Source organism: Amia ocellicauda, chromosome 7 (genome assembly GCF_036373705.1).
Source record: "Amia ocellicauda isolate fAmiCal2 chromosome 7, fAmiCal2.hap1, whole genome shotgun sequence".
In the NCBI taxonomy this organism is placed as follows: domain Eukaryota; kingdom Metazoa; phylum Chordata; class Actinopteri; order Amiiformes; family Amiidae; genus Amia; species Amia ocellicauda.
Window position 1 is genome coordinate 36,383,930 of NC_089856.1, and position 26,393 is coordinate 36,410,322.

At 40.8% G+C, this 26,393-nt stretch overlaps 1 protein-coding gene across 2 annotated transcripts; it reads right to left on the bottom strand.

The window, feature by feature from the left end:
• Nucleotides 1-10,205: 10,205 nt before the first annotated feature.
• On the bottom strand, nucleotides 10,206-24,867 carry tiparp (TCDD-inducible poly(ADP-ribose) polymerase). Of its 2 annotated transcripts, none has more exons than XM_066709429.1 (6): nucleotides 24,668-24,867; nucleotides 22,868-23,747; nucleotides 15,635-15,800; nucleotides 14,047-14,165; nucleotides 11,942-12,217; nucleotides 10,206-10,688 (listed from the first exon to the last, which is right to left on the bottom strand). In XM_066709429.1, the coding sequence occupies exons 2-6, from the start codon at nucleotides 23,716-23,718 to the stop codon at nucleotides 10,241-10,243; spliced, it is 1,860 nt and encodes a 619-aa protein (XP_066565526.1). In that variant the 5' UTR covers nucleotides 23,719-23,747; nucleotides 24,668-24,867; the 3' UTR covers nucleotides 10,206-10,240. The 2 variants fall into 2 exon arrangements, with proteins under 2 accessions (XP_066565526.1, XP_066565527.1); XM_066709430.1 differs by having other exon boundaries at nucleotides 14,047-14,234; nucleotides 24,668-24,860.
• Nucleotides 24,868-26,393: the final 1,526 nt, after the last annotated feature.

Here is a 26,393-nt window from a genome sequence, read left to right on the forward strand (position 1 = left end):
GTCAAGTCATCTATCAGAGGTTCATCAAAGGGATAGCTGACTGTGGCAATAAAACAAGGGGAGAGGGAAGAGGGAGAACACTCAGAACTCTTATGTGGTTAAAATGCTTATCATTTTAACCTAACATGTTTGGGTTTTGTCTGGATTTTCATTTTCCCACAAAAAGTCCCAAATTCTTTTCACAGGGGTTGCACTGGGATTGAAATAACGTGATGACATATCTAGACTACTTTATTTACATACACATTCTTGATAGGTTGAGAGGGCGTGCTTTATTACATTCACAGGCCACAGGGATCCAGTGCTGTTTCTGAAAAGTGACAACAAAGCTACACTTTGCCATTCAGATTGACCAGCAAATGCACTTTGGTTCTGTAATATTCCATCTACCCTTCAGGAGGGAGACATCCACCCCAAGGGAGTGGTCGCTTTGCCTTTGTCATCATCAATGGTCAAATTTGCTGATCAGGCCTTTAAAGAGCACAGATAAGAGAGAGAGGGAGAGAGGCAGTAAAATTTCAATTGCAAATGCCATTTCCTCGGCTTGGTGGTTAGAAGCCGCTCACGTGGGGGTTGGGGTTGCATGCCGTGGGTGCCCGGGACAGCGTGTGTGCGCCGACCCGCATGAGCACAACACTCCTTGTCTTCAGATGGGGAAACAATGGAGAGTGGCTCAGGCTGACACTTGTATCATGCTAATGAGGGGGTGCTAGGAAGTAACACGAGTGAAAGGGAACTGAGCATCCGTTCGCCCCCTCCACTGCGGCTTCAGGTTTTTGTGGTTTCAAAAGAAAAGAAAAGAAAACAAAAAAACAACACAAATAAAATTACTGTATACTGCTAGTTAAAGAAGCCCAGTTAATCTTTCACTTTAGACTAACTATAAGCACATTTTTAAGGTTTCTACAATGGACCTCACAGGCCCGTGATGGCATGCATACAGAATGAAGGCAACCATTTAAAATCAGAATATTTACAAATATAATCAAGTATAATACATGAAAACAATGATTAAATAAATGTTGTGTATATATTTATCTATGTATCATCATCATCATTAGCCTGGATGAAGGTCTCCCCAGGATGATTCTGCTTATTTTGATCTATAGCTTCTCTTTTCCACATCACACCTTCAAAGTTTTTATTTAATCTTCCCATCTTTTATGTGGTCTTCTTCTAGGTATTTTATCATCTCTTGGGATCCATTCTATAGCTTCCTTTGTCCATCTTTGATCACTTTTACTCTTTCAGTGATGTCACATATTTTTGTTTGTTCTCAGATCCATTAATTTATTTTTCTTCTTGTTATTCCAAGCATACATCTTTCTATGTATGCTTCTTTGTGTCGTCCACAGTTTCTGTAACATTTTTGCGTTAAGTGACCAGGTTTCAGAGCCATAAGTGAGCACTGCTAGTATGCATCGATCAATTACTTTTCTCTTCAAGCAAATGCATTTTAGGCCTCTTTGATATGTTGCAACCAACACAAATTGCTCCTCACAATTATCTACAGTGTTTATAGATCAAACTCTAATGCTTTAATATTTATTTTTCCAGAAATATGTTTAAGTTAATTTATTTGGGGTTAAATAAAAGAGCATGGCATGAGTCTAAGTTTCCAAACTTTTTTCTTAAACTATTTTAAGCTTCCTTAGTGGTGTGTATATCCAGGATTTTTGCAATGAAAACATTCTGCAGGGAAAAGGGCTTGCGGGGTAAGTGCTCTTACCTTTCACTTCATTACAGACACATGGGCTTCAAGATGGCTCAGGTCTTATAGCTGAAATTGTGGTTTCTGGGTCCTAATGCTGTCAGGACCAAACTTTATTTTATTTTTTTGTAAAAGTGTCGGTGGCATCTCTGATTGGGGGATCCTCGTTATGACTTGGAACAGACCACAGGGGGCGAAACAATAGACCATCTTCCTTTCTTGTTTCCAATGTGTTCTACTAGGCACCAATCCAAGTCCATCTGATACGATTGATATCAAATGCGTTTTGTTGGTTATCTTCAGTTGGACCACCCTTGCTGAAATTCAACAAGGCTTCATACACACTGGTGGCTCATATTACTTGCGGTCAGAGTATACTGCAAATGTTTCCCAATAGCTGCACAGAACTAGTTGAATTAATTTGATGGAGTACATAACAAAACCCTGGAAAATTTGAATGAAATTATAATATGTCTTGGCATTTAATGTAACAAGGCTCTGAAATAAGCACGGCTCAAGATTGGTATGACCTGATGTTGGCACTATGCACAGTCTTATGTTTTCTGTGGAAGACTGATTGGAGCGTAAACATTTGTCTTTCACAACAAACAAACAAACAAATACAAAATAAATCTAATCTTTGGGAATCTGTGCAGTTAGAAATGCTCTTCCATTTAACAACATTAAAACACTGTGATACTTTTGGCAGGACATTGGAACTCATATGGAGTTTGGCCTAATGTTCTAAGAAATGTGCTTTTTATGTGTCTCATGTGGAAGTCTAAAACTTGTTTGGTGAGCAGGTCAAGCTGTGTAGGCATAGAACATAAACACAGTTTTGTTTTTGTTTTTTAAAAGCTTTGGGTGTGTCACAATATCTCTAAGAAATACCTTTTACAAGATTTGGCCAGATATTGTCTTCCATTTCTCGTATATAGTCTTATCCTCTAGAATGGCTATGTTTTGTGTCCCTGAACCCGATTTCCAGTGGAAAAGATTTTAATTTGTTTTTCTACTGAGTGCATGATTATTAGCTGTTGGATACTGAAAAAAGCAGACGGGATCTCTCATGAATGGCTGAAGAACACTATTACTGTGTGTTTACCAATAGAACATATATATATATATATATATATATATATATATATATATATATATATATATACTGTACAGATTTATTTGTGAGATTAATACCTACTGTGTAGTGTTAAATGTAATGTTTCCAGTACTGAAATTCAAGTAGACAAAAGGTACATCTATATTTTCTCTGAAGACTGGAATTGTGTGGAAATTCAGGGAGATCACTTAATGATTACTTAGACTTTGGGCCTGCGCCTTTGTGTACTGAGCCATGCGCACACACTGTAAGATGAATTCCAGAAATGAAGGTATGTGAGAGTCATACATGCCTGTTCCTGTGGCTCTACGTATGTGCTGTCTCATCTTACACCACAAGCCGGAGTTACTGATGGAAAAACCCCTTCATCAGATCTGAATGCTCCTGCCTCCTTAATCAGGTCCTCGAGTTTAAAACTGCAGTAAAAACAACCATAGTTTAAGGTGTATCATGCTGTATAGCTATTAAATATCTGCATCTCCTCCCTCTTGGTGTTTGGGTATGTTTCCCTCTGACGCATCTCTTTCAAAGTGGTTTAACGCACTAATAATTCAACCAAATGAGAGCTGCACCATAGTTGGAAGAGCTGTGAGCAACAGAACCGCAACACCTCAAATTTCCTACAACGTGCCCACACTGAGGCCAGATCTGCTGAGCCAAAAACAAAGAAAAAAAAAAAGAATCTCATTCGCTGGGGAATTAGCCAAATCAATGAGATTAGCTCATCTGATGTCAATTAATGTTACAAGGAACTCTTGGAAAAGGAAATACAGCCCAGTGAAGAGTTATTATGTGTTTTCCACCCTTAACTACACACTTACACATCCTCGCTCAGCAAGGCTCCGTCACTATGCCTGTGCTAGTCTGTTGCATGTTAGTCACTAAGCTACTGTGTAAACGGACACACAGTTCAAAAATAAAAAGAGAATGAAAGCAAAAAAAATGACTTCATGGCTTGTGTGACGTCTCATTGTTCTGAATGTAGAGGCTCTGGGAGGCAAACTGAGTATCGCAGTAACCATGCAATTGTCTGGGAAGTCATATGGCTCCTTGTCAGAAACCACATGTGTTGAGGAGAAGTGTGCTGTCAGAGGGGGCTGCTCATTAGGTAGACCTTACCCCTTTAGAAGTTATTTTGTTCGAAACTAGAGCCCCAGAGGCAGTCGCCAAGGAAATCTCAAAAACAACAAACAACCACCACCTACCAAGCACTTCCATTTACAGCTGACTGCACCAACATCAGATTTAGATTTGCATTAATCCGTCATATAATTGTGTCACATTCATTCAAAATAGGCGAATGTGGAATTTAATATGCTCATCATTTATTTATTTATAATTTACCCCCTCCCCCCCCAGGAAATCCAGGCTTAAGTGTTATCGCATTACCAGACTTTATTCCTGCTGTTCATGCATGTGGGAGTCGAATATGGGAGCTGCAGTGATTGATTACTGTGTTTATCCTATACGTGGTGAAAATTAATTCACTTTCGGTACAAAGAAAAAATTCAGGAAAAAATATGTTGCTATAGAGTTTAGTTTACGTGGATTTCTGCAATATGTGGAGCATTAAAAAGATTATTGACTGAAGTGTGATTTAATGCCTCGATTTTCAATTTTGTATTTACTTGCATTTGGATAAAAAAAAACAAGCTTTAGACTATGTTATTATTATAGCATTAAACAAATGAAGGGTTTATTTAGAACTAAAAACAAAATGGAACTTAATTTCTGTTATACCCAAAGCTAATTACCTGCTGTCAAGTTGTGTTATTTCAGGACTTTTATCAGGACTTTTTTCATTTAAACGCTATACTATACTGTTTGAATGAGAAAGAGAGGAAAAAAACATATATAGAGCCATCTCCATCTGACCTTGTAAACAGAACAACAAAGAAAACACTCACACACACACACACACACACACACACACACACACACACAGATCATTTAAGTACACCAACGTTTGTGTGAGTATTTGGCACTCAAATTCAGTTTTCAGTAAATTATTTGTTGCTGGAGAGGAAAATAGGTAGCAATTTCGCTCACAATTCAGAATCCATTAGCTGTGTGAGAATCGGATGGATAGACTCATTTCCCCCCCCCCCGAAAAGATGACACACCACCTGCCACATGCTGTGCAGCCTATCACAACGATGACAGCTTTCCAGGGTGAGAAACCACACCGAGAAACATCTGAAAAGGTGCTGGGCTGTGAGAACCACTCCCATTTCTCAGCTTGTTTAAATGTTGGGCAGGACCTGGGGATGAGTTTTATAGACGTATCATTGCCGTACATTCCTAAGGGCTTAACATCCTGTTGCCTTTCTCCACCTCGACAATGCTTTCATATGGCTCATACAATGCTGCACGTACACATGTCTGTTCTTGGACACTCTCGATCCAAGCACCGTGGATCACTTTAAACAGGAAATTGATGCCAGAGGGCAGGCATTCATTCTTCAATCCCAGCATAAAGTACTTCTGCATATACTGTGGCTAGACAGATTTCCTGGATGTTTCGACTGCTTGTTGGCATCAACTGAGAAGTGCAAATTGTTTTGATACCTTGTCAGATTAGTCTTTTTTGACTTGATCAAAACTACAAATAAAAAAAAAAGGGGGCAGTTTGTGTCTGAGCCCCGTTGTAGGAAAGCAAGTGGTTCTTTGCCTCAGTTATTTTAATGACATAATCCTCTGGCCTAGTCCTTGTAAACCTGCAGTTTTATGCAACGTTTGTGTGTAATTCATGTTACGTTTCTGGAATGCCGGTGTTCCAGTTGGTAGTGAGTGCGTCAGAAGCGTCATCTACTGTTCCACTGGTTGTCACACAGAGCACAGAGTTGAAACATCCCTTTGGCCCCTTCCATTTGCTAATCGTAAGGTCGGCCGCAACGGCTAAATTTGAGAACGTCTATTCAGAGTGACAGGCATTTTCTTATCTTTTAACTATGTCCAGAGTGTAGGTGTGTTGTCTGTGTTTATGGCCCTCAAGCCCCTGTAACTTGTTATTGCGTTCTGCCACACTAGATCGGGACCAGTTTCAAGTCTCATCTTGAAGAGGCCGTCTTCGGTGTTGTTTTGTTAGTAAATGTAATCCTTGGAGCGATTCTTGAACTGCAGCAACAGCCCCTCATGCCAGTTTAGATTAATTTCACCTATATGAACCAGGAATGAGCCCTGCCTATTTTGTTCTGTTGCTCTGCACCTCTTCTTCCCTCCCACCACCTCAGTACCACCCTTCCTCTGAGGCCGAGCCTTTCAGGAACCTCTCCTGTCTGAGGTCATTGTCTGCCGAGCCAAATCCTGCTACAACCAAAACACAGCCGCTGTGCCCTCCCTGCTTGTGAATTGTGAGAACCACTTCACTTTATCTGGAAACGAGTCACCCAGCCATTTTGTTTCAGATAATTGGCTTAAGTTGGATCCTGTACACCCACAGTCCACTCGTCACTACACTTATTTCAATTTTTCTCACTCAGCTCATTTGAAGTAGCTTTTCATTGACTGGTATTTCCAAGGTTAAGCTGCAATTGTGCAACTGGATGTCTGCTTTTCTTTGGTTTTAATTAAGGAGGGCCCGCTTCAGGCATAAAAATGCTGAATTTAATTTTTAAAAGCACGGTCTAGTAATGTGTACTCAGGAGTTATTTTTAAATCTCAACATGGAATGAACGAAAAAAAAAAACACAAAAAACACAACCAAATTAAAACACAATCACACAAATTTCAAATGTCTTAGAACGGAATCCATGAATTCAACCCCCCATCCCCCTTTTTTTAAAGACTTACATCCTCTGGAGGAAAAAGCCCACTGATTCTTTTAATCTGACTTTTAATCTGACTTATTTCTTTCCAACTCTTCGCTGGAAATCTTTTATTGTTTCCATTGCGACCATGTGCAATCCAGGACAGAAAACTACATCACAACACGGCATATGACCAGCAAGAGCCACCTGTTTATTCATCCATATCCATATCCTGCTTGAGCTTTAACCAGACGCATTTTATACAAGAAACACCCTTTTGGGGGAAGAAAGAAAATTATTACCAAACCTCTATAGCAAATCTTGCGCAGGCAAAATCTGCAGAGTTTGCGTTCCTCTCGAGGAGGGCGCTGTACACGGAGGGTAACCTCTCCTAAGGGTAAAGTCTGAATCCAGCCCAGTTGCCACTGATGAGGGTCATATTTAGCCGGCTGCTTGAAAGGTTATTCAAAGTTCACAATACAATCCTGCCCATATTTGGCTGCCTCTACTCTTAAATGTAAAAAAATGGAAATGATGGAAACCAAACAGGAATGTTCATTGGTTACAGCTGGTCACCATTATACAATATGGACTTGCAGATCGCAGGCTAGGACTTCTTTATTACCATCAGACGTTCAGATGCAGAACAGCCCCAGCACATGTATTGTGTGCCACCCCCCCACCCCACCCCAACAATTTCAGCCCATTAATAATTAAAGATGGAAGTTTTAATAAGCTATAATGCACATCCCTCTCTCAGCACGAGCTGTACGACTCATTCAAGTATAAAGTGAGCCATTCATTCAAAGACCAAATGCATTAAATTATTAAGCAGCAAAGATTACCATGTATCATTAAGTTTGAACTTCTGTTGTATATTGAACAATGGCTCCATCGTTCAACCTTCCTGTGACCCTGGCAGTAAACCATTTAGGTCCTTCAAAAAAATAAAACATGCTTAAATTATCTCTAGTACTGCGTTTTAAAGGCAATCAATTATTAATTAGGCTGAAACTGCATTCACACCTGAGTTGCTTTATATTGACACCCTTTCCCAAGGACCTTTTCTCTCTGCTTATTGGCAGCAAAACCTATAAATTACTTCTGCTGTCTGCAAAAGATAATTCCTTACAGTCAGCCAGGCAGCAAATGTACTTATTGTCTACTTGTGCACGCTTTTCCAGAGCCGTTTATAAGTTGCTCAGGAAAAACAGCACCATAGTATAGACCTGCAAGACCAACAACTAGATGGCAACCTGCAATCTCTCACTGAGAAACAGGGGAATGAGGGGTGGGGGTGTAGACAAGCACACCGACTTAAAGAGAGCACCAAGATCAAAGCAGGGAGGGCAAATCGGCTGTGTCTACTTGAAAAGCATGCCAGCTTTAGCCTTCTGTTGAAGTGGCGATTGAAGATTTTAAGAAAGGTTCTGCAATAGGTCAGCAAAGTCAATTCCAATCAGTACTCAGAATTTCACACTGAGACCAAGACCAAAGTGTGGAGATCTGAGTAGAACCAGACAATGGCTAGGAGACAGAAAGCAGGCCTTTCTTCTCTCTCGCTGCTTATAGTGAAGATTACCCAGCTGGTTTGTTGCTACTGATTCATTGCCAAGCTCTGGGATCAGTTAACTTGAACCACACAAAAAGCAGGGGGCTGAAGGGAACTTCTCCCATCTCCAGCTTTTCTCATCTCTCTTCACCGTGCTGTTAAACTCAACAAACAAACGAGTGGTGATGATGTCCCTTGTGATCACTAGAAAAACAAGCAGACGGCGGGTATAGGGGAGTGAAAAATGATCTCAAGTGGGACAAATTATTCACGCTGGATCAGTCAAGTTTTGAAGTTAAATCACTCACAGCTGCTTTAATAACAAAACAAAAAAAATGGAAAGTGAAAAAAAGTCATACTCAGAATCAATTGTACAAACAAATTGTCCTTAATCTGACGTTGCATTAGTTTGCTGCTAGTGATTTCAGCTCTTAATAGGAAAAGGGCCCTCTAATACCCCTAATGGATTTACCTAGCATCCATACGATGGGAGCACAATAAACATAGGTCTTCAACTTCTGCGAAGATGCCAAGCGTTCACTGTAACTCATTACCTTATATTCCTACAGGGGATGAATGATCTAAGCTCATAAACACCAGCGCATATTTAAAGATATTGAGAGATTAGAGTTTATTCCTGGACTTTTACTTGAGTGGAATGTTACGGCTTTGTGCGCAATAAGAAAAGGGCTTTCTGTCCACTTTGGGGCAAGCGGCGTCTGTATTCTCAAGACCACCATGAAAACAGTGTCGATTTCTTCGGCAGCAGACGCGAAACGCAGCCCCGTTCCGTGACAGAGCCAGACATGGTGTCCTGTTCAATGGCACACCCTTCCAGCCTGCAGACTCTGCCCTTCAGCCCATAATTCAGGCTGGTTCTGCCCGGTCTCTCCCTTTACTTTATTGTTTAAATTATCTTCAGTATGTGTCAATAAATCACGTTTTTTTTTTTTTTTTTCTAATTGTATTTGATTTGGGGGTGTTTTTTTTCCCCCTTGTGTGTCAGAATTGCATTCTTTGTAGATCCTATAACTGGAATGTTGAGGAGAAAAAGTAGGCTGGCCTAGATCAACACAGACTGGAAAACACGCATAGGGAGGGCAAAGAAAAAGAAAAAAGAGAAGAGAGACATGGTGTGCGTGTCACCGCAGTCCTGTAATGCACTGAGTAAGAAGAGACAGGGGGCTCTAGAGACCAGGCTCCGACACAGACAGCTTACGTGAGAGTAAGCAGAAGGCAAGTGCTCCGTCTCTGTGTGGCAGAACAGAAAATTTTTAATGAAGTTTCAAGACAGATTTTCACAGAGGCACCAGGAAAAGCATATAAATACATCTGTCATGTTTGGCCCTTAGCAGCACTTAACTTTTGCTACTTTTTTTTTTACTATAATTTCCTTAAACCACCTTTCTTCATGTTTATATTGTATTGAAATTTCATACACAGATCTGCCTTTCCAATCAGATGTTGGCTTGTGTGGCTATATTTATATCCTACATGTTTTGGAAGGTTATAAATCATTAGGTCAAAATATAATTTTAAAAGCTGGGATGTGATGGACAAATTGACAGACCTTGTCACACCCCCCAGCCACCACCACTAAACCAAATCTTTTCACATCATACAAGTCAATAAATCTCTCTTAGAATCAGTTTTTTTTTTAATAATGTTTACTAACATAAATAGACATTTGTTATGAACAAAAGGCACACAGTTCCAATATAAACAATGAAAACATATGTACATTTCTCACAAATCCTGACTCCAAAAAAAGTCAACAGTCACAAAAGCACTGGACTCTGGACATGCCACTATTGTTGTCCATGAACTATATACACACTTGGAAGGTCTACACCCCAAAACTGTAGTTGCTAGAAACAGAATTGTTGAACTCGTATGGCCGTGTTCAGAAATGGGGAGGGTGCTACCATTGAAGAGCTGCAAGGTCTCTACCTCCACCAAAACCCAGAACATAGCAGTGGGTCTGGCAGGGGGTACCGAAATGCCTTTAGAAAAGGAGCCACGAACTTTCAACACTGTTTCTGTACCTCTCGTTCATGTCCGCGGTCTTTTTCAGTACAGTACAGTACAGCAGCGATTGGCAGCACAGGGAGCTAAATGGAGACAGTGCTTGAAACTTCTTCATATTGTATAATGAAATAGGGGTAGCTCTGGTCATCGTTGAAAATCACAAAGATCTGAGGGTCTATCCAGTTGTCCACGCAAGAGTCAAACAAGTCACTGGAGGCATCACTGGAGTTCAAAGGTGGTGGCCTCCTCATGGTGGGGTTGCCCACTGTGAACTTCCCCGTCAGGACCTTGGCCAGGAACATGTAGTGCACCCCTTTGGGGGAGCGCTTGGAGAAGTTGTGCGAGTAGATGGCTTTCCTGGCGAAGTAGCTGCCCTGTCCGAACATGGTGGCGTGCTTTCCGCAGACGCGCGGGTCGAAGTTGTGCTTGCAGATGCCCTCCACAACGTCGTGGGAGGTGCCGTGGAAAAGGTGCCTTTCGTTCAGCATGCGATCCATCTCCGACATCCTCCTGGACATGTACTCCTTCTTCCTGTAGATAGAAAAAGAGAAACATCTTCATTAACCCAAAGCAGAACTACAGAGTGTGTGTGTGTGTGTGTGTGTGTGTGTGTGTGTGTGTGTGTGTGTGTCTTGAGGGAGTTGGTTAACAGACAACTTTCAGACAAAACACAAACATAACAGATCAGATCACCCGTCTTTTACTAGTGTTTTGTTTTCAGAAAGGGGGTGCGTTTTTGATGGCTACCAAGCTAATATAATTTAACAATGGTAATACATGCGGTGTTAGCAACTTGCCCTAGTTTCTCTGAATAATTCATTGTTTTTTTAAGACAGATGTGTGCATTTCTATGAGTAGTAGCTTGCAGAAATCCAAACTAAAATAACCGGATTTGTTTTTCTTTTTAGTTTTCAGTTTTCTTCCTATCAGTAAATGTGTCAACTGACATCACAGAATTGTGGTTTAACACACCAAAGGCACCGAAATCATTTTATTTGATGTGACTTTGCCTCATGCGTCCTGCATGCGACTGTACCTTACAGTGAACCTAACTTGCTCTGAACACCAGGTATTATCAAGCAGAGCCTTGCATGACCCCTGACTGCTATACGGGGCCTTTTAAACAAGGTCACTTGCAGAGATCCCACTCTTGTTTCATGTTTCTTCCCAACATGTACTGAATTTTTAACCATTATGAGAAATGGGTGTAACACTGTTCCCTGGGACAAAAAGTCCTTGTTCTGCTGGAAGCTCTCCCAGATGTTCTACTGCTCTTATACGCTATTTAGATACGTTGACACAATCTATGCTGAGGGCCTCCTCCGTGTCTATTTCAAGCTGATTATGCTGTAGCCTCGCTGGCTCACTACAGCTTTTTGAAACTAGTGGTTGATGAGTGGTTGCCATACACACCAACCTTTCAGCTCAATAGCTTCCCACACTTCACAGACCGAAATGCAGGCCCTCATATCCTGTTACTGCAAAGGCTTTCAGTTTCACAGTCTGCTGTTTCTACATGGGGCTTTTCTTATTTTTTTGATGAGACAAATGCATCACTGTATTAATTTCGCTAAAACCTCTTGTTTTGCTTTTTTCTTCTTCTTTAAATGTCAGTATACATCACAAATTCACATTTTAGTGTTTCAGAGGCTGAATACGTCTAATCTACCACACCCTTCTTTTAACGCATTTGTTTAGACTCTTAAAGAACCTGAGGAACTGTAACACACCCAGCCCTCACAACTTCCCATACTTTATAAGGAGTGAGCGTCACACAGTCTTACCTTTTATACTTTTCCCAAAGGAATGGATTTTGAACTCTCATGATCTTCAAAATCCTGAATTTGGTTTCTGAAACAGTCTTGTGAAAAAGGCTGTAGACAGTCCTGTAGCTCTTGTCATCTTTGGATACCGGCACTTGGACAAAGTCCTGAAAAGAGTCCATTGGAAGCCAAGTTTCGGGATAGACCTTTGGGGAGGTAGATGTTGTTGGAGATAAGGGCTGTGAGGGGACTAGGTCCATTGATGGAAATATTGCTGAAGAAAGGCCACCAAGAGTCCTAGGGAGAAAAGTGAGGAAAAATTTATCAAATCAATACATTGTTTTGACACATTGTATGATCTTAGAAATCCAGCGACCTATGCTTCAGAGTGAAATATGATATATGTAAAAAAATAAATTAAAAATCCATACCAAGCTGAGTTTACCCTGCTATTGTTGACTAAGACTGTGGTGCTGTGTACCAAGACACCCTATTAATGAGACTGATTTGTTATTTTGCTTTGCATACCTTTGGAGAATGGCTAAAGCCTGTTCCCATGGGTTTTTCTTTTAAGTGCCTAGCCATTTTATAACATGTGGTTGAAGTAATGTCAGAGAGAATTCTGCAGTGAAGGCAATAGTTAAATTGGTTGATGCCAAGCTGTCGATCAAACTAATGACTTCCACCCCTGGGTATGGGACAATGTGTTCCTACCCACTGGATTCTGACAATAACGTTTCCAGCTGTGCTGCTGAGATCAGAGAAATGGCATCTTTATTAGTTTCACTCAAAGAACGGGAGCCACATGGCACTTCATACGTCCAGACTTTGATGAATAGGCCAGTCCTTCTGATCTTACTCTTCAGGCGAGGGCAGCGCTGAAAGCAGACACCCTTCCCTAATCCTTTTTAACTTTGAAAAGATAAGAAGCCAGAGCCGCCACAAGCGTTCGGATTTCCGGTTAAAAAAAATAAAAACAATTTAACAAAGCAACTGCAGCCGTGGTTAGAGGACAGAGACTAATTCACTGCCATCCTGCCATCCATTGGCCCTTGAGCTGCCCTCTCCAGCACCCAACCTTTTACAAGGATCTGAGGACTACGATGACACATCTCCCCCAAAATCATTTGGTGGCGACATCGAAATAATCTAGGTCCTATTCCAGACCAAAAGGGACTATTCAATTTTCGATGCAGACTTTAATTCACTTGAATTCACCACAGAATCTCCATTATAAACATACCTTTTTTTTTCTCTGTCTTTTTTTAATTGACTTGCCTGCTTGTGAGTATTAAATTAAGTTTGTGTGTGCTCTCTGCTTATCCCGGAAGAGTAACACACCTTGTTGTGTAGCCTTTGAAAATTTAAACATCTTGCCAGTCAAGAGCAAATCAAGAGCAGTCATTAAAACACATGCACGTGACTTTCCTACTCAACAGCCAGATGAAGACAATACACAGCCTTTTTCATGGTCCAAAAGCTGGTTTAACCATTGGCAGTGTTTATACCAATTATCTACAGAAACCACCTTGATATGCAAACAGAGCAAGAGTGTAGTAGCCATTTCCTCCTCTGAAGGAACTAAGTATACAAATGAAAGCCAACTTCCCTCTCTCGCTTTATTTATGTTTTGATTCTTAGTTCCCGTCAAAAAACTAAACAAAACTACACAAAAGAGGGAAAAAAAAAAAGAAAAAGCTGGCTTTGGAGGACAGGGTTATTTATATGCCCTCCCCAGTGAGAAATGTTACTGGCAGCGCTGTCAATTGATTAGCATTATGCAAAGATAAGCCCTTGTGAGAGAACCACGAAAACATCACAGTTCTCACCAACTGTATATTCAGGCTTACGACTTCACGGCTTTGTGCACATAGGGAACGGCTTCAGCTGTAGTCATGCAGCTGCCCCAGATAAACATATAGAACGGTTGTTCACAAAACACTTTTCTAGACTTGTACATTACTCACTTCTCCATTCCTAAGCAAGTTTGTTCTGACATTGATGTTATTATTAATCATAAGCTACTCTGCATGCAAATACATGTTGTTGGGCATCAGTTTGCTTCAGAGATTGATAGTGAGGCACCGATCTTAAGAAAATGGTTTGCAGGTTAATTGTCTACTTACTGTAAGTAAGGCATCAACGTGATTGAAGAGAGGAAAAGAGGTCGTTTTTTGATTTGTCTTCTGAACCCAAACACGGCATTCTGCTGAAACCCTTCTCGGATGTTCAGGATGTACTGGTTCTGCAGTGTGACAAAGCGAACTTCCTTTAAACCCCGACAGGTAGCTTCTTCAATCAGTCGGACAACAGGCTATTGAAGAAATAACCACAAAGAATAAAATAAAGAAGTGGTGCAATGACATTTCTGAAACACAGACACTGAACAAAAACAAGAACCTGTAGATCACTGTCCTGCACCACCTCAGGGTCCCCTTGTTGTTCTGCATTCCCAGCTCTTAGAATTGCTTAATTAAATCAATGATTGACTTAATTGATCTATGTTTCCACATCTGTTGCCACTGAGGATCTAATGTTCCTCTTAAAACATTACAGGGCTGTAGGAGGACTACTTTATATACATAAAAACGAATTGTTCAGTGGTCAAATTACTCTTTAGACATTTTTCAATATATATTGGACATTGCACACACTTCAATAATACATTGTATTTATTTATGTGCTTAGTCTATGTGTGGTAGCAGCACATTTTATTAAATGGTACTTTAAATGGCTACAATGATGTAGACAAGGTCAGCAGCACTGACCCACTGTCCCACTTTACCTAAAGTGTCAATATCATAACAGGGTGACATGAGATGCAGAACTGCCTGTGATGAGGTTAGTTTACCTCCTACGCGGCAACCCAGTGCACGCCTGTAACCACTGCCTGAGTCACACATGTAATCATTCAGCAGAGACCGGTTCATTCAGCAAGTATCTGTGCACGATGCATTACACTCACCTTTTTCCATCCTTGACTCATCTCCATTGCCATATCTGACAATACTGTTACTAATGCTCCATACACTTGAGTACCGCATTCATAAAACATGTACTAAAAGTGCGATAGCTACTAATAGTGATAGCTAATGGTTCTACCCATTTCCAAGCTGAACCGTGTCATGGTCAAAATTCTGGTAGGGTGTTTGTGTCAGAGTTGTAATACCCTTTCCAATTCTGTACAAATGTAATATATTTTTTCCTTTTGATTTTGACTCACTAGCCCCCCTTTTTTAACATAATGGGGAGGACAATATTCTGAAATATGGCACTTGGCAGTGAATTGCTGAATGAAGATTTTGCAACTTGCTCTGATACTGTTACAACATAAAAGGGATGTGTCCTCAAGTAATCTTATCCTGTTACTCATGTACGCTGTATGACATATGTTGGAAATCAAAACCAGTGAGGTAAGGGCGTGACTGATTGGCAGTGATCGTGGATGGAACAGAACACGTTCATCCGTTTAATGGCAACACCTTGTTACCTTCTGAGGCAACGTCACTGTCAAACAAGCAGTTCAGTGGCCTGTGATTCGAACTAGTTTCTTTGTGTTAATCATTAAACAGATATTTCTATTTTTTTTTTTTTTTTTAATACCCCCCCTGTCAATTCTGGAATTCTCAGTTACAAATGATCTTGGTTCCAGGTTTCAAATGTGTTGTGTTGAAGGCTTCAAATGATAAAATAGCTTAAAAAACTCTGATTTACCTCGGAATATTCCCTCCAGCCAAAATTATCCCTGCAATAGTATTTCCACACCATGTGGTAATTGGAGGTCACAGTTGTACTTGAAGGAGTAGCTAGTCTTCTCACCAGGTCGAATTCCACATCACACACTCGCATAAGGCTGAAGTCCAGAGTGAAAACACGTCCCCTAAACCAGAGAAAGCAGCCAGAGTTAGGATAATGGACTAATACATAAAGTATATCAAAATTCAACATATAAAAACACATTTTCAAAGCATTGGTAAAGTTTTAAAAATCAAAATGGATTTTTGCCCCTAGTTCTCAGTTACTGTTGTTGATTACAAATAGTTGGGTGCTCCTTTCAGAAATACAATATAAATGTACATATTCTTCTGGTACTGGTCATTCAGTAGACCCAACTAAACAGAAATAAATACATATATTTGTACATTGTTGTAGGTTAGCAGTGGAAAAAGGGTAATCACTGCTCAATAAATCAATCTTACATATTCGGACTATAAAAGAGCTTGACAATACCAGCATGATTGATTTTGATCTCACATGACAGACCAGTAGTCAGAACACAATTAAGTTACAGGTAATCCTTAAAATATGTTCTTGTTTATCCAGCTATAGGAATCAGTTAATACTGATGTCAAACAAGACATACTGCACTCTAGATTTTGTAAACAAACACAGCAGAAATGTTCTAATGATATACAAGATAGGATCTAAAAATCTAGTTCGCCAGTACAGACTAGCTTTATACCTGTGTAACATCAGGAGGTTCAACTTGAAATTCACACTGTTGGCCAAGGACATTTCATGACCGGAAAGAACACACTCGTCATACAAATCTAGGGAGAAGGCTGTGGAAGGATCAGATCATATTCTACTGAAGCCCAGATCAATGAAAGTGTGAGCAGAATAACAAGCAGAGATTACAGAAGAGACTACAGCATTCTTCAACACACACACGATTCTCTCTCTCTCTCTCTCTCTCTCTCTCTCTCTCTCTCCTTTATGTAACACAATGTTATCTGCTAGTAATGCTAGATCACAAGTAAGTCTTGCAACAGACATGGAAATAAGTCCTTAATTTACTTAATTTTAAGTCCCTTGAGACATTTAAATGCACACTCCTTATTTTAGTTGTTCTTCTAAGACACAAACACTATTTTGATTTTTGAATGTTAACCAAAGCCTTTGAAAATAGAGCATTTTGTGAAGAGGACATGGCTGGTAGTCCCATAAAAATAAGCATTAGGAGTAATTGTTTCAAAATGAAAAATAATAAAGACCATTCCTTTTTGAGGAAACTTGAGAATGTAAAATGGGAGGGCAATTTCCTCTTTTCAAAATCATCAATCCACAACGGTTTCGGTTGAGAAATATGCTGAGCAATGAACAGAGATCGAAAAGAACTGGCTATCTTTAATATATGACTTACAATCGCCAATACAACTTAACACAGAACAATGGCAATGTCTTAATAGGAATATCTTTTTTTGTTAAAATATAATGGCATCAGTAAAACACAGATATAGAGAGAAGCTCCAGTATGGGGCAAAAGCTAGAGAGACGTGCAGAAAATGAATGCTTCAGACTTCACTCAGACATGCTTCTGTTAAACCTGGCAAGTGGAAACCTGTTCGGTGCTGCTAAGCCTATTTAACAGGCAAATATGGCTGTGGTATACTGCACAGGAGTTTGTTACAGGAGAGCTTGTGCGAGATGAACTCTTCAACCTTTTGAACTCAACGGTGTGAAACTCACTGCGAGAGAGCTGACAGGAAACTTGCAGGGCATTTTACACCATGCAAAAATAAAATAAAAAATTGCCTAGAGCATTAACAGTATTACCCTCACAGTACTAACACACACACATTTTCATATATATATATATATATATATATATATATATATATATATATATATACACACACACACACACATACATGTCAGAAACTATCAAGCTTCAAAGAAAAGAAACATTTACAGATTAACAGAAACAAGGTGAAACCACACACACTAATTCATACACACACACACACGCATGCACGCACACACACACACAATAGTGTTTTCCCAGAGGTCAATGTAAGCCAGTCGGGGCTGTGCCTATCTAAGTTCAGCACTATCAGCTCAAGGAGGCAGTGCTGGTGGTGTTCTCGATGCGTAAACACTCAGTAACTCAGTGAAACTTCAGAAGCACTTGCGTCTCGGTTTCAGCAGTACACGTGCATTACACAACAGGGAGTGACGGCCAAAGAATGCAGTGAGGAACATTTACCGATGTTGCGAGGAACATTTATACCAGTGTTGCCACACTCACTGTTCACTGTGACATAGAAGTGTCTACAAGCAGTAGACAAAAAAAGGGAAATAAGGGAACAAAAACATGCCACACAAAAATATCATATTGAGTCCTACAAACTGCAATGACAACTCGATTCAGAGTTCTAAATGCTTACATGCATGGAGCGCACGCACTCTGTTTGATAGCATGCAAGCTGTTCTCGCTTGCAGCACGCCAGTTTCACCAAGCTGTGACACCAGGGATAAGCGCGACCCTAAACGACCCATGGTGCTGTGCCTCTTCTCTGCAGCTAGTTAGTTGAGATTCTAAAAATACAATTCTAGCGGTTCAATTAACGGAGCACAATCACTCTTTGTGTTCAGTTACACAGAGAATAAACCAGGAGGTGGCAGAACGGTTTTATTTTGGTCCTCAACACATTTTAGATTTGGTAGAGGGGGGAGGACTAACCAAGCTCTTGAGCATAACATTTTCCAGAGCTTATTCAACACATTTAAATGGGATGACCTATTAAAAAATGTCTACCAAGACACATACATATAAGATTTGTGGATATTTTTTAACTGGCTTTTATGCTTCATTTGCACAGAAACTCTCCCAGCAGTATAAGACGCACTTGGTAGGCACATTAAGACTTGACCTAATCCCTGAAACTGCATAGGTCTCGGAAATGTGAATGGCCTTTATTGTGGGAATGCAGGTTTAGCAAAGCAGTATCAGGTGGAGTTATCAGGACACCACACCTCGAGAACAGTGGCTAAAGGGCAGAGTTGCAGTATCTGTTTGCAAATGGAATCAAGGAAGTGTCTTGTTACAAAGCATTTCTGTCCAGTGTTGGTTTAAGGAAGAAAAACCTTTTCTAGATGCATCCTTAATGAAGCTATTTAAAACACATTCCACGGTTCAGGCAATACCAAGACTTTAAGCCTAAACTTTTCACAAGGAAGTTCAGATATGCTTACATTTAAACACAATCATATAGAAAATACCAATTTTTTAAGTTTAAAGTAACATGCAGCTAGCAGTTAACAAACGATAAAAGCATAAAACAAAAGCTGAAGGATATTAAAAATGTTTTATAGTGAAACGGAGGTCAACCCACAGATACACACAGGTGCAGCACTGAACTTTGATGCAAGAATGGATTTGTCTCAACTAAATTTAACCAGATATCACATGGAGAGACAGTCTTGAACCCAGGGTCATTGGTCCCCTGACCTCTACAAAATGTTCCAGTTTCAACATACATCCCATTCCATAAACCTATGTGACAAAGATTACAATTGCCTCTGATTCTATTTCTGGATATGACACACTTTGCCAATGCAAGAGAAGCTCTTTGAATTAAACCAATGTCTACATACCATTTTCAAACTAAGTGAGATTTCCTTTTTTACCTGCTGCCATTAGAAAAGGTTAACATACTCCAATTACAGTTCTATCCTCTGGGTGTTGAAACAAATGATAATTACCTATTGCCAAAACCCTCAGACTATTTCCAAATCTATTTAAAATCCACAAACTATTTGTTAAAATGAATTGTTACAGAAATGGCTTCGCCGTTTGGACAGAATCAGACAAAGGCCCAACAACTGAACTGAACTTGTGGGGTCTCAAAAAGGTGTTACCAAACATTTTAAATAAGACAGGTGTATTCACTTCGCTCTGAACATACAAATATTCTTTGTTCTGTCCTCATAGATTATTAAAATATACCTTCAGGGTTGTGTTGCTTTACATCTTAAAAAGGTGAACCTAATTTCTCATTCACTGCATCAATGCTTCTATAACCAAAAAGGTACCTTAATTGTACTTTTGGAAAAAAGCCATTTCCAGTTCCACTTTCTTAGCGAGGTAGTCTTAAATGGTTGATCAACTGGAAAAAATGTTTCTCTTTCTTAAATAACTGTATGTTTTATGTCATGGTCAGAAGTTTCTGTTCACTTTGACTCCATTTCCTTTAAGAGTCATGTGTTTGTCATGGTCCTAGTTTAAATATTGTATTTTAACCGCTCCCTTGGAAAAAAAATGAAAAAACAAATAGTATACATTAGAAGCCTGTGCCCTTTTTTCTTCAGATCATACTCATGTAATGTCTTGTGCCAAGACTGAATGTTGTGCTAGCCTTAACAAGCGAACTCCTTTCATGACCATTCTTCAGATAAGACACTGACTTCATGTTTTCCTGGGATGTGTGTGTTATTATGACACAGGTACAAAGGTTAGACTGACACAGAAAATCCTCCAGTTACAAAGCATTTAGATCAACCTCTCATGAGTGTTGTGTGGTTGCCATACCAACGCTTTCGGAAATAAATACATTATTAAAATAAAATAAGAAAACATTTAGCTGGCACACAACTGACTGCCTGGAAAGTATTAACCTGAAGGTGAACCTCCTTGCACCAGTGAGCCAGCGTTTCCCATTCAATCATTTCAAAGACTTGAACACTAATATACTAGTGAAGTTTCTCATTTTACTCACAACTTGTTTACTCCACAGATTACACACAATGCTCTGGTTTTATGTAATGAGTATCTGAATATCTCTCTCGTTCTCACACTCGCTTGTAAATAAAAGCATTAACCTATTTTAGTTATTGCATGACAGCTCAATATTTAAATTATATATATATAAAATACAATTAAAAAAAAAAACTCACAATAAAAAAAAAATGTTCTTTGAATAATGCCTGGGGTTGTCTTTGAAATGTACTAAAACAGCATTGTTCTAAAAGGCTGAGATTGTATTCAATGCATCCGCACACGAGCAGATTCTGTTCTGCCCTGCACATGGGTACCAGTTTGTCCAAGCTCTTTTTGATAATAATTCCTCTGGATGACTCACTACGGCATAAGAGAGGTCTAAATGCGGGCCAATGTGTGCTCCGGGTCTGCATGAAATAGGTCTTAAATCCGGCATCTTCTCAGCTCCCATGATTATCAACTCTAGCCCATAAATAAACAGACAACTTGAGAAGTTCTGTTTGATTAGCATATTTTTTATATGCAAAAGTCAAAATACATTTGATCTGTGCATTTCAAGTCTTTGAATTCAAACAAAAGGAACCCATTCATGAAATAAGCTGCCTGATACCATGATGAGAGCTTTCTTTTTTGTTTTGAGGGGGCAAAGAAGTAGAATTTAATTTATCAGCCTTAAATGACTGAATATCTCAATAAAAAAAAAGGAGATCAGAGTCTGAAGCATGTCATCAGAAAGCCTTCTGAGGCCACAGCCGGAGTCACGTACTATGCATCATCACGCTTTCATTCACATCAGTGTCTCCGCATTACATTCAAAGGAGTGTGACGAAGGGTTAGAAGACCACGGAAATTACTTTAGCTGAAAAGACCCATTTATCCTGGATACTTAAAAACTACCACTCTACCAAATACAATGGACCAGGGGTGAGGAGATCTAATGGTCTAAGAGAGTGAAATATAGAAAGGGGGGTCAAAAATCAAATCCCAATGCTGTCTCACACATCTGAGTAATAAACAGTTAGATTACCTTTCTAGAATCTGAATTTCAGATTAAATTTCTGAATCTTTATGTCCTCAGGCCAATTACATCTCTTCAGTCTTGTAACACAAAGACATTCCCCCCATTCCTCTAGTTATTATGGGACAGCAATCATTTTGGTGCGCTGTGCTGTCCCGGCAGTTTCTACACCACCAGACAACAAAGGAAAACAACAGAGGTTTCACTTCAAACCCCTCTGTGCTAGGGAATGGCGGTGGAGATTTGCGAAACAGATGGATCTGCACTGGGCTTGAACTCGGTTGGAATATTTGAATAAACTAAGCAAATGCCGTTCAGTGTTTCAGTTCCAAACAAACAACCACCAACCCAAGCCACCTCTGCACCCCTTCCCCAGACTATTCCCTCATTGTGTTCAAATAACCTTCAAATGCTGGTTTCCATTGGTGCAGGGCTTTTGCTTGGCCTTCTTAAACGGTACAAAGCGCTGAACAGCCACTTTTTCTCCTTGTGTGCAATCTTCACAGATCGGCCTGTAAAGCTAGTCTGACCACAAGAGATTAAGGGCTCCAGTCAAATAATGTGGTAACCATGTGAAGCACGTGCTGTAGCAGCTTGTTTGCAAGGCTCTCAGCAAGGCCCCAACATGCTGTTATCGGCATCTTGTTACTATGGGGACACAACACGGCTCTGGGATACAGGGGGTGCCGAGATGAGACAAGGGGTGAACTCATGTCTGTGTAATGTTGTATCACAAGTGAAGGTTGTGAAAAAGAACTGAGGGGAGCGCCACAGAAGCAGCTGTAACTCCACAGCCTTGAGAAAACCTGTGAACGGCCTCACCTCTCACCAGAGAAACTACACCCTGAACTTACACAAGTCTTCCTCTATTGCAACTGCAAAGTCAGCCTTATATAAGTTTTTGTTTCCCTATTCCTATTCCATTGTTGAAGTTCATAACTTATTTAGGATTATATTACAAATCGTAATACAAATGTAAAATACAAATTAAACAATATGCCTGGCGTATGAATTCTGGTTATATGAGGGTCATCTTGAATCCCATTACTCTTTTCACCTCTTGCACAGAATGAATCACATGGATTTGTAGCCTACATCACAAGATAAATGTTTCACAGGAAAGGGAGGCATTGGGCCATTGTTACTCATTAGGATTTAAAAGGGCCAGTAAAAAGTTACATAATCATGCTATAAAAATTCTTGCTTATCCTCATGGATGTAATCACTGGAGAGCAAACCATGTTTCATTTTTCTAAAAATACAGACGTCACAGGTCATTCATTTATTTACGTTTATTTTTTTATTTAAAGGAAACAAAATGTGACCTGTGCGTCTAACTGGCGTGTCATTTAAATCACACCAAACGATTTCTTTGTCTGGGACCCAAAGGAAAAAAGCATGCAAGTAATCGGTGAACTGTGGCACTTACTGATATTTAAGTCTGACTTGGTCATTGTCCGGATTGCAATAGAGCCTTTCCAATTGTTCCTGGGAGTCATCCGATACACTCTGCCACATCTGTGAATCGGCCCTTTTGATCTGCCAGTGATAAGGCAGGACCGTGTGGTGCTGGGCACAGTCCCCGCCATAAACACAGACCCCCTGCAGGAAATCCACACAGATCGATACCCCGTCCCCTTGGTGCGTGTGATACTGGAGCTGGGTCAGAAGTTCAAACACCAGATCCAAGGAAGCTTCTTCGCTTTTATCCTGAAAGATCCGGCTTTTCAGGTGGAGGTCTTTGTCGGCGATCTCCAAGGGCTCGGAGGTGTAGATCGCATTCCTGTTGTCTCCTTGGCCCGGGGAGACGGCGGCACTGGGCACCGCGGCATCGCCCGCCTGGGGCTGGATAACCGCCGCCTTTTGTTCACTCTCTCCGGCTAGGTCTCCGTCTCCGGCGGCCGCTATCACTCCCGACACCGCGTCGCCGCCCTTCAGACAGAGCTGGCTTATTCTCGCTTGCTTCTCCACCACGGCCTCGCACAGATTTCTTTGGCTCCTCGACGGGTTCCTGGGGACAAACACCCCGTCGCCTCCCACAAGGCCATCTGAGTTTAATAAAGTCGTGAGGATGGGATCCAAAGCCCGGAGACATTTTGCATCCAACTTCCTCTGAGCGTGTTTCTTTTTTAAATAAGGTTTGACAAGGGGGATTTTGTCTGACAGGCCTATCTGGTCACTGAACTCTCCGTGGCGCATCGCGATTCCCTCGGAGGATGCGTCTGGGATTTTAGCAGGCGTTTCTGGTTGGGTTTGGAGCAAATGCAAACTTTTCTCCATCTTCAACGCGGAGGGAGCACCTTCAAAACCTGTGAATGGAGTCGGAAAACAAAATGAAAATGATCGCAGGGAAAATCAGTAGCTTAAAATAGCGTAGTCGTGCCCAGGTTACAAATGAACGCTGCAGAAAAGGTGTTAAAGGCTCAAGCAACGTTGTGTGTTAGGGTAACTTCAATTCTCAGCTTCTTATGCTCCGTCTTGTGCAACGATACTAGTCAATAGCGCATACCCTGAACTGTTTTGCGGATCTTAGATTTCCCATGAAGGACAGGGGCGAGATCGTGGCAGCCCAATTATAACGAAAGGCTTTTTTTAATTGACCCATTTCATCGAGTCATTGTGGGTGAAGGTACAGAAACTGAAATCATCTTTCTGTTTTGTTTGAAAACCAAGCTCAGTAGCCTACTCACAGTGTCATAGTGTAACAAACCCCGTACAGCTGGACACAGCAGAGAAACGATATAAAACCACTGATATGTGTGTGTGTGTGTGTGTGTGTGTGTGTGTGTGTGTGTGTGTGTGTGTGTGTGTGTGTGTGTGTGTGTGTGCGCTAATATGCTCTTTACTGTTCACATCCAATATCTAATCCACCCCGTAGGTGCAGGTAACTGCTCTCGATCAGATCCCGTCCATTAAGCTTCGGGCTGGGAAACAAAGTAGCCTAACAACTTGCACCGAGTTTCAATCTGGTTGCCTACAAAGGTATTGGACAGCAGCGCATATTTTACTATACCTAAATTATGACGTACAGGAGCAACACTTACAGCATGTTCTTTAACATCTGCTCACATTCGTAGCAAGAATATTACTAAGACTTTAAGACAATGCAATCAAAGTACCTCTATCTCCACCGATAGCTACACGTAGATCTATAATACACACACGTATGCTACACATGCACGCACTCGTGTTTTACATGTATAAACACAGTAACAAAGCTGGACCGCACCTTGAGAGGAATCGCGACTTTCTGTCCGAGGTTTTGTCTGAAGCTGAAATCCCGTCTGATCATGAGTATTGTATGTCCTGCACCAATGCGCGTTAACTTGTACTGAGCCGCGGCTTGCTGCGTGACAAAGCTCCCATCTACAGCATCCTGCACCGCCAACTCTTGTGGTAGCGGCGGCTCTCCCAGCTGTTGCAAGTACTTTATGCCTCCCCTCTCAGTGCAAGAGCCCCAGAAAAGAGGAGGAGCTTGGCTTGCTCTCTCTCTCTCTCTCTCTCTTCTTCATTAGGCCTGTCAGTACCAGGAAGCTGTGCTGCCAGTTACCAGAAGACTCGCTTCACAATAGCGATGGGAACAGTTTCCTACTGGTTTGCATTTGGCAGCTCGTATTCAAATCCACTTCTCCGGTAAAAGAAGTATGGACAGGAGCAAAACAAGACGCCCAGGTGGATTTGTATTCACAGCAAGGTGGTGCAGTACATGCACGGGCTGCGACGTGAATAAAACGTGCGTGTGTTTCCACCTCCCTCGAAGCCAAACTGGGTGAAAGGTTGTGCGTCGCGTTAGTGGCATTAATAACACTGATGCGCGGTGCGTGCGACTGTGTCACGCAATCCCTTGCTGACAAAATGCCACCGCGTTTGCGTCCTAAAAACAGTGGCGGACAGCATGAGAACAAGATCAGCACACGCGTTTGCGGTAATGCAGTTTAATAAAAACACAATAACACACTTTATGTTTTCAACTGCTCAATACACCAGTATTACCCGAAGTTAAATATGATGACGTACATCGCTCATTATTCGAGTGCTTATTTGTGCATTTCGGGCATTCTTTCGCAACCCAAATGACGTCATATCCCATTGTGCAGGTGGCAACTTGTCGGCGTCCCCAGGATCCCGACGGCACAGGGCAGGAATAGCTATCACACCCTGAGCTGCATTCACTCCCTGCAATAAACACTCAATTAAAGGGGAACGCGTTTCATGCACACGACCCCCCTTTTCTTCTTATTCATTTGTTTCAAACTGGATCGGCTCAAGATGTTTGGTCTATACATTAAAAAGGATCCTACAACTAAAAAGTGTTAATACAGGATATAGGCTTTGCAATATAATAATAATAAAATGGGCGTACAATCTCAGTCCAGATTGGTTGTGCATTTATTTCTGATCGGGTTCGAGTCAGGTGGGTTTTCTTGTAATCTGATGAGTTTCAATTTGTTTTCTGGAGAAATGATCACGACGCGGATCTGCCTCATGTGCACATGACCAAGGTCCCAAAGAGCTCACATACAGTCTGCTGATCACACCGTAAACTGAGTGGTGATGTTCCTCAGAAATCATTAAAAAAAAAAAAACGGTTCACTCTTCTAGATTTTTTATGCACTCATTAACTGTGTATCACCAACCGTCAGTATTATGCGTTGAATGTAAATCAGCTAATTTTAATAATAATAAAACATCCACATCACTCCCGTCTCTCCGCTTCATTTCCATGTAAGTGATTAGCTGTATACTTTTAAATTCAAGCCCAGGTGACCCCAACTGAAAAAAGGAAAGCAAAAACAAAACAAAAAAACACGTGGACAAGTGCCAACACGTCAGGTTAAGCAAGAGAAGAGAAAACAGGAATTTTAATGACCCTGAAACTAGAAGAGCAGGTTGACTGCTGGCTAAATGCTTCAAATGCTTCACAGGAAGAAAAAAAAGGAGTTTTAGCATTTTAA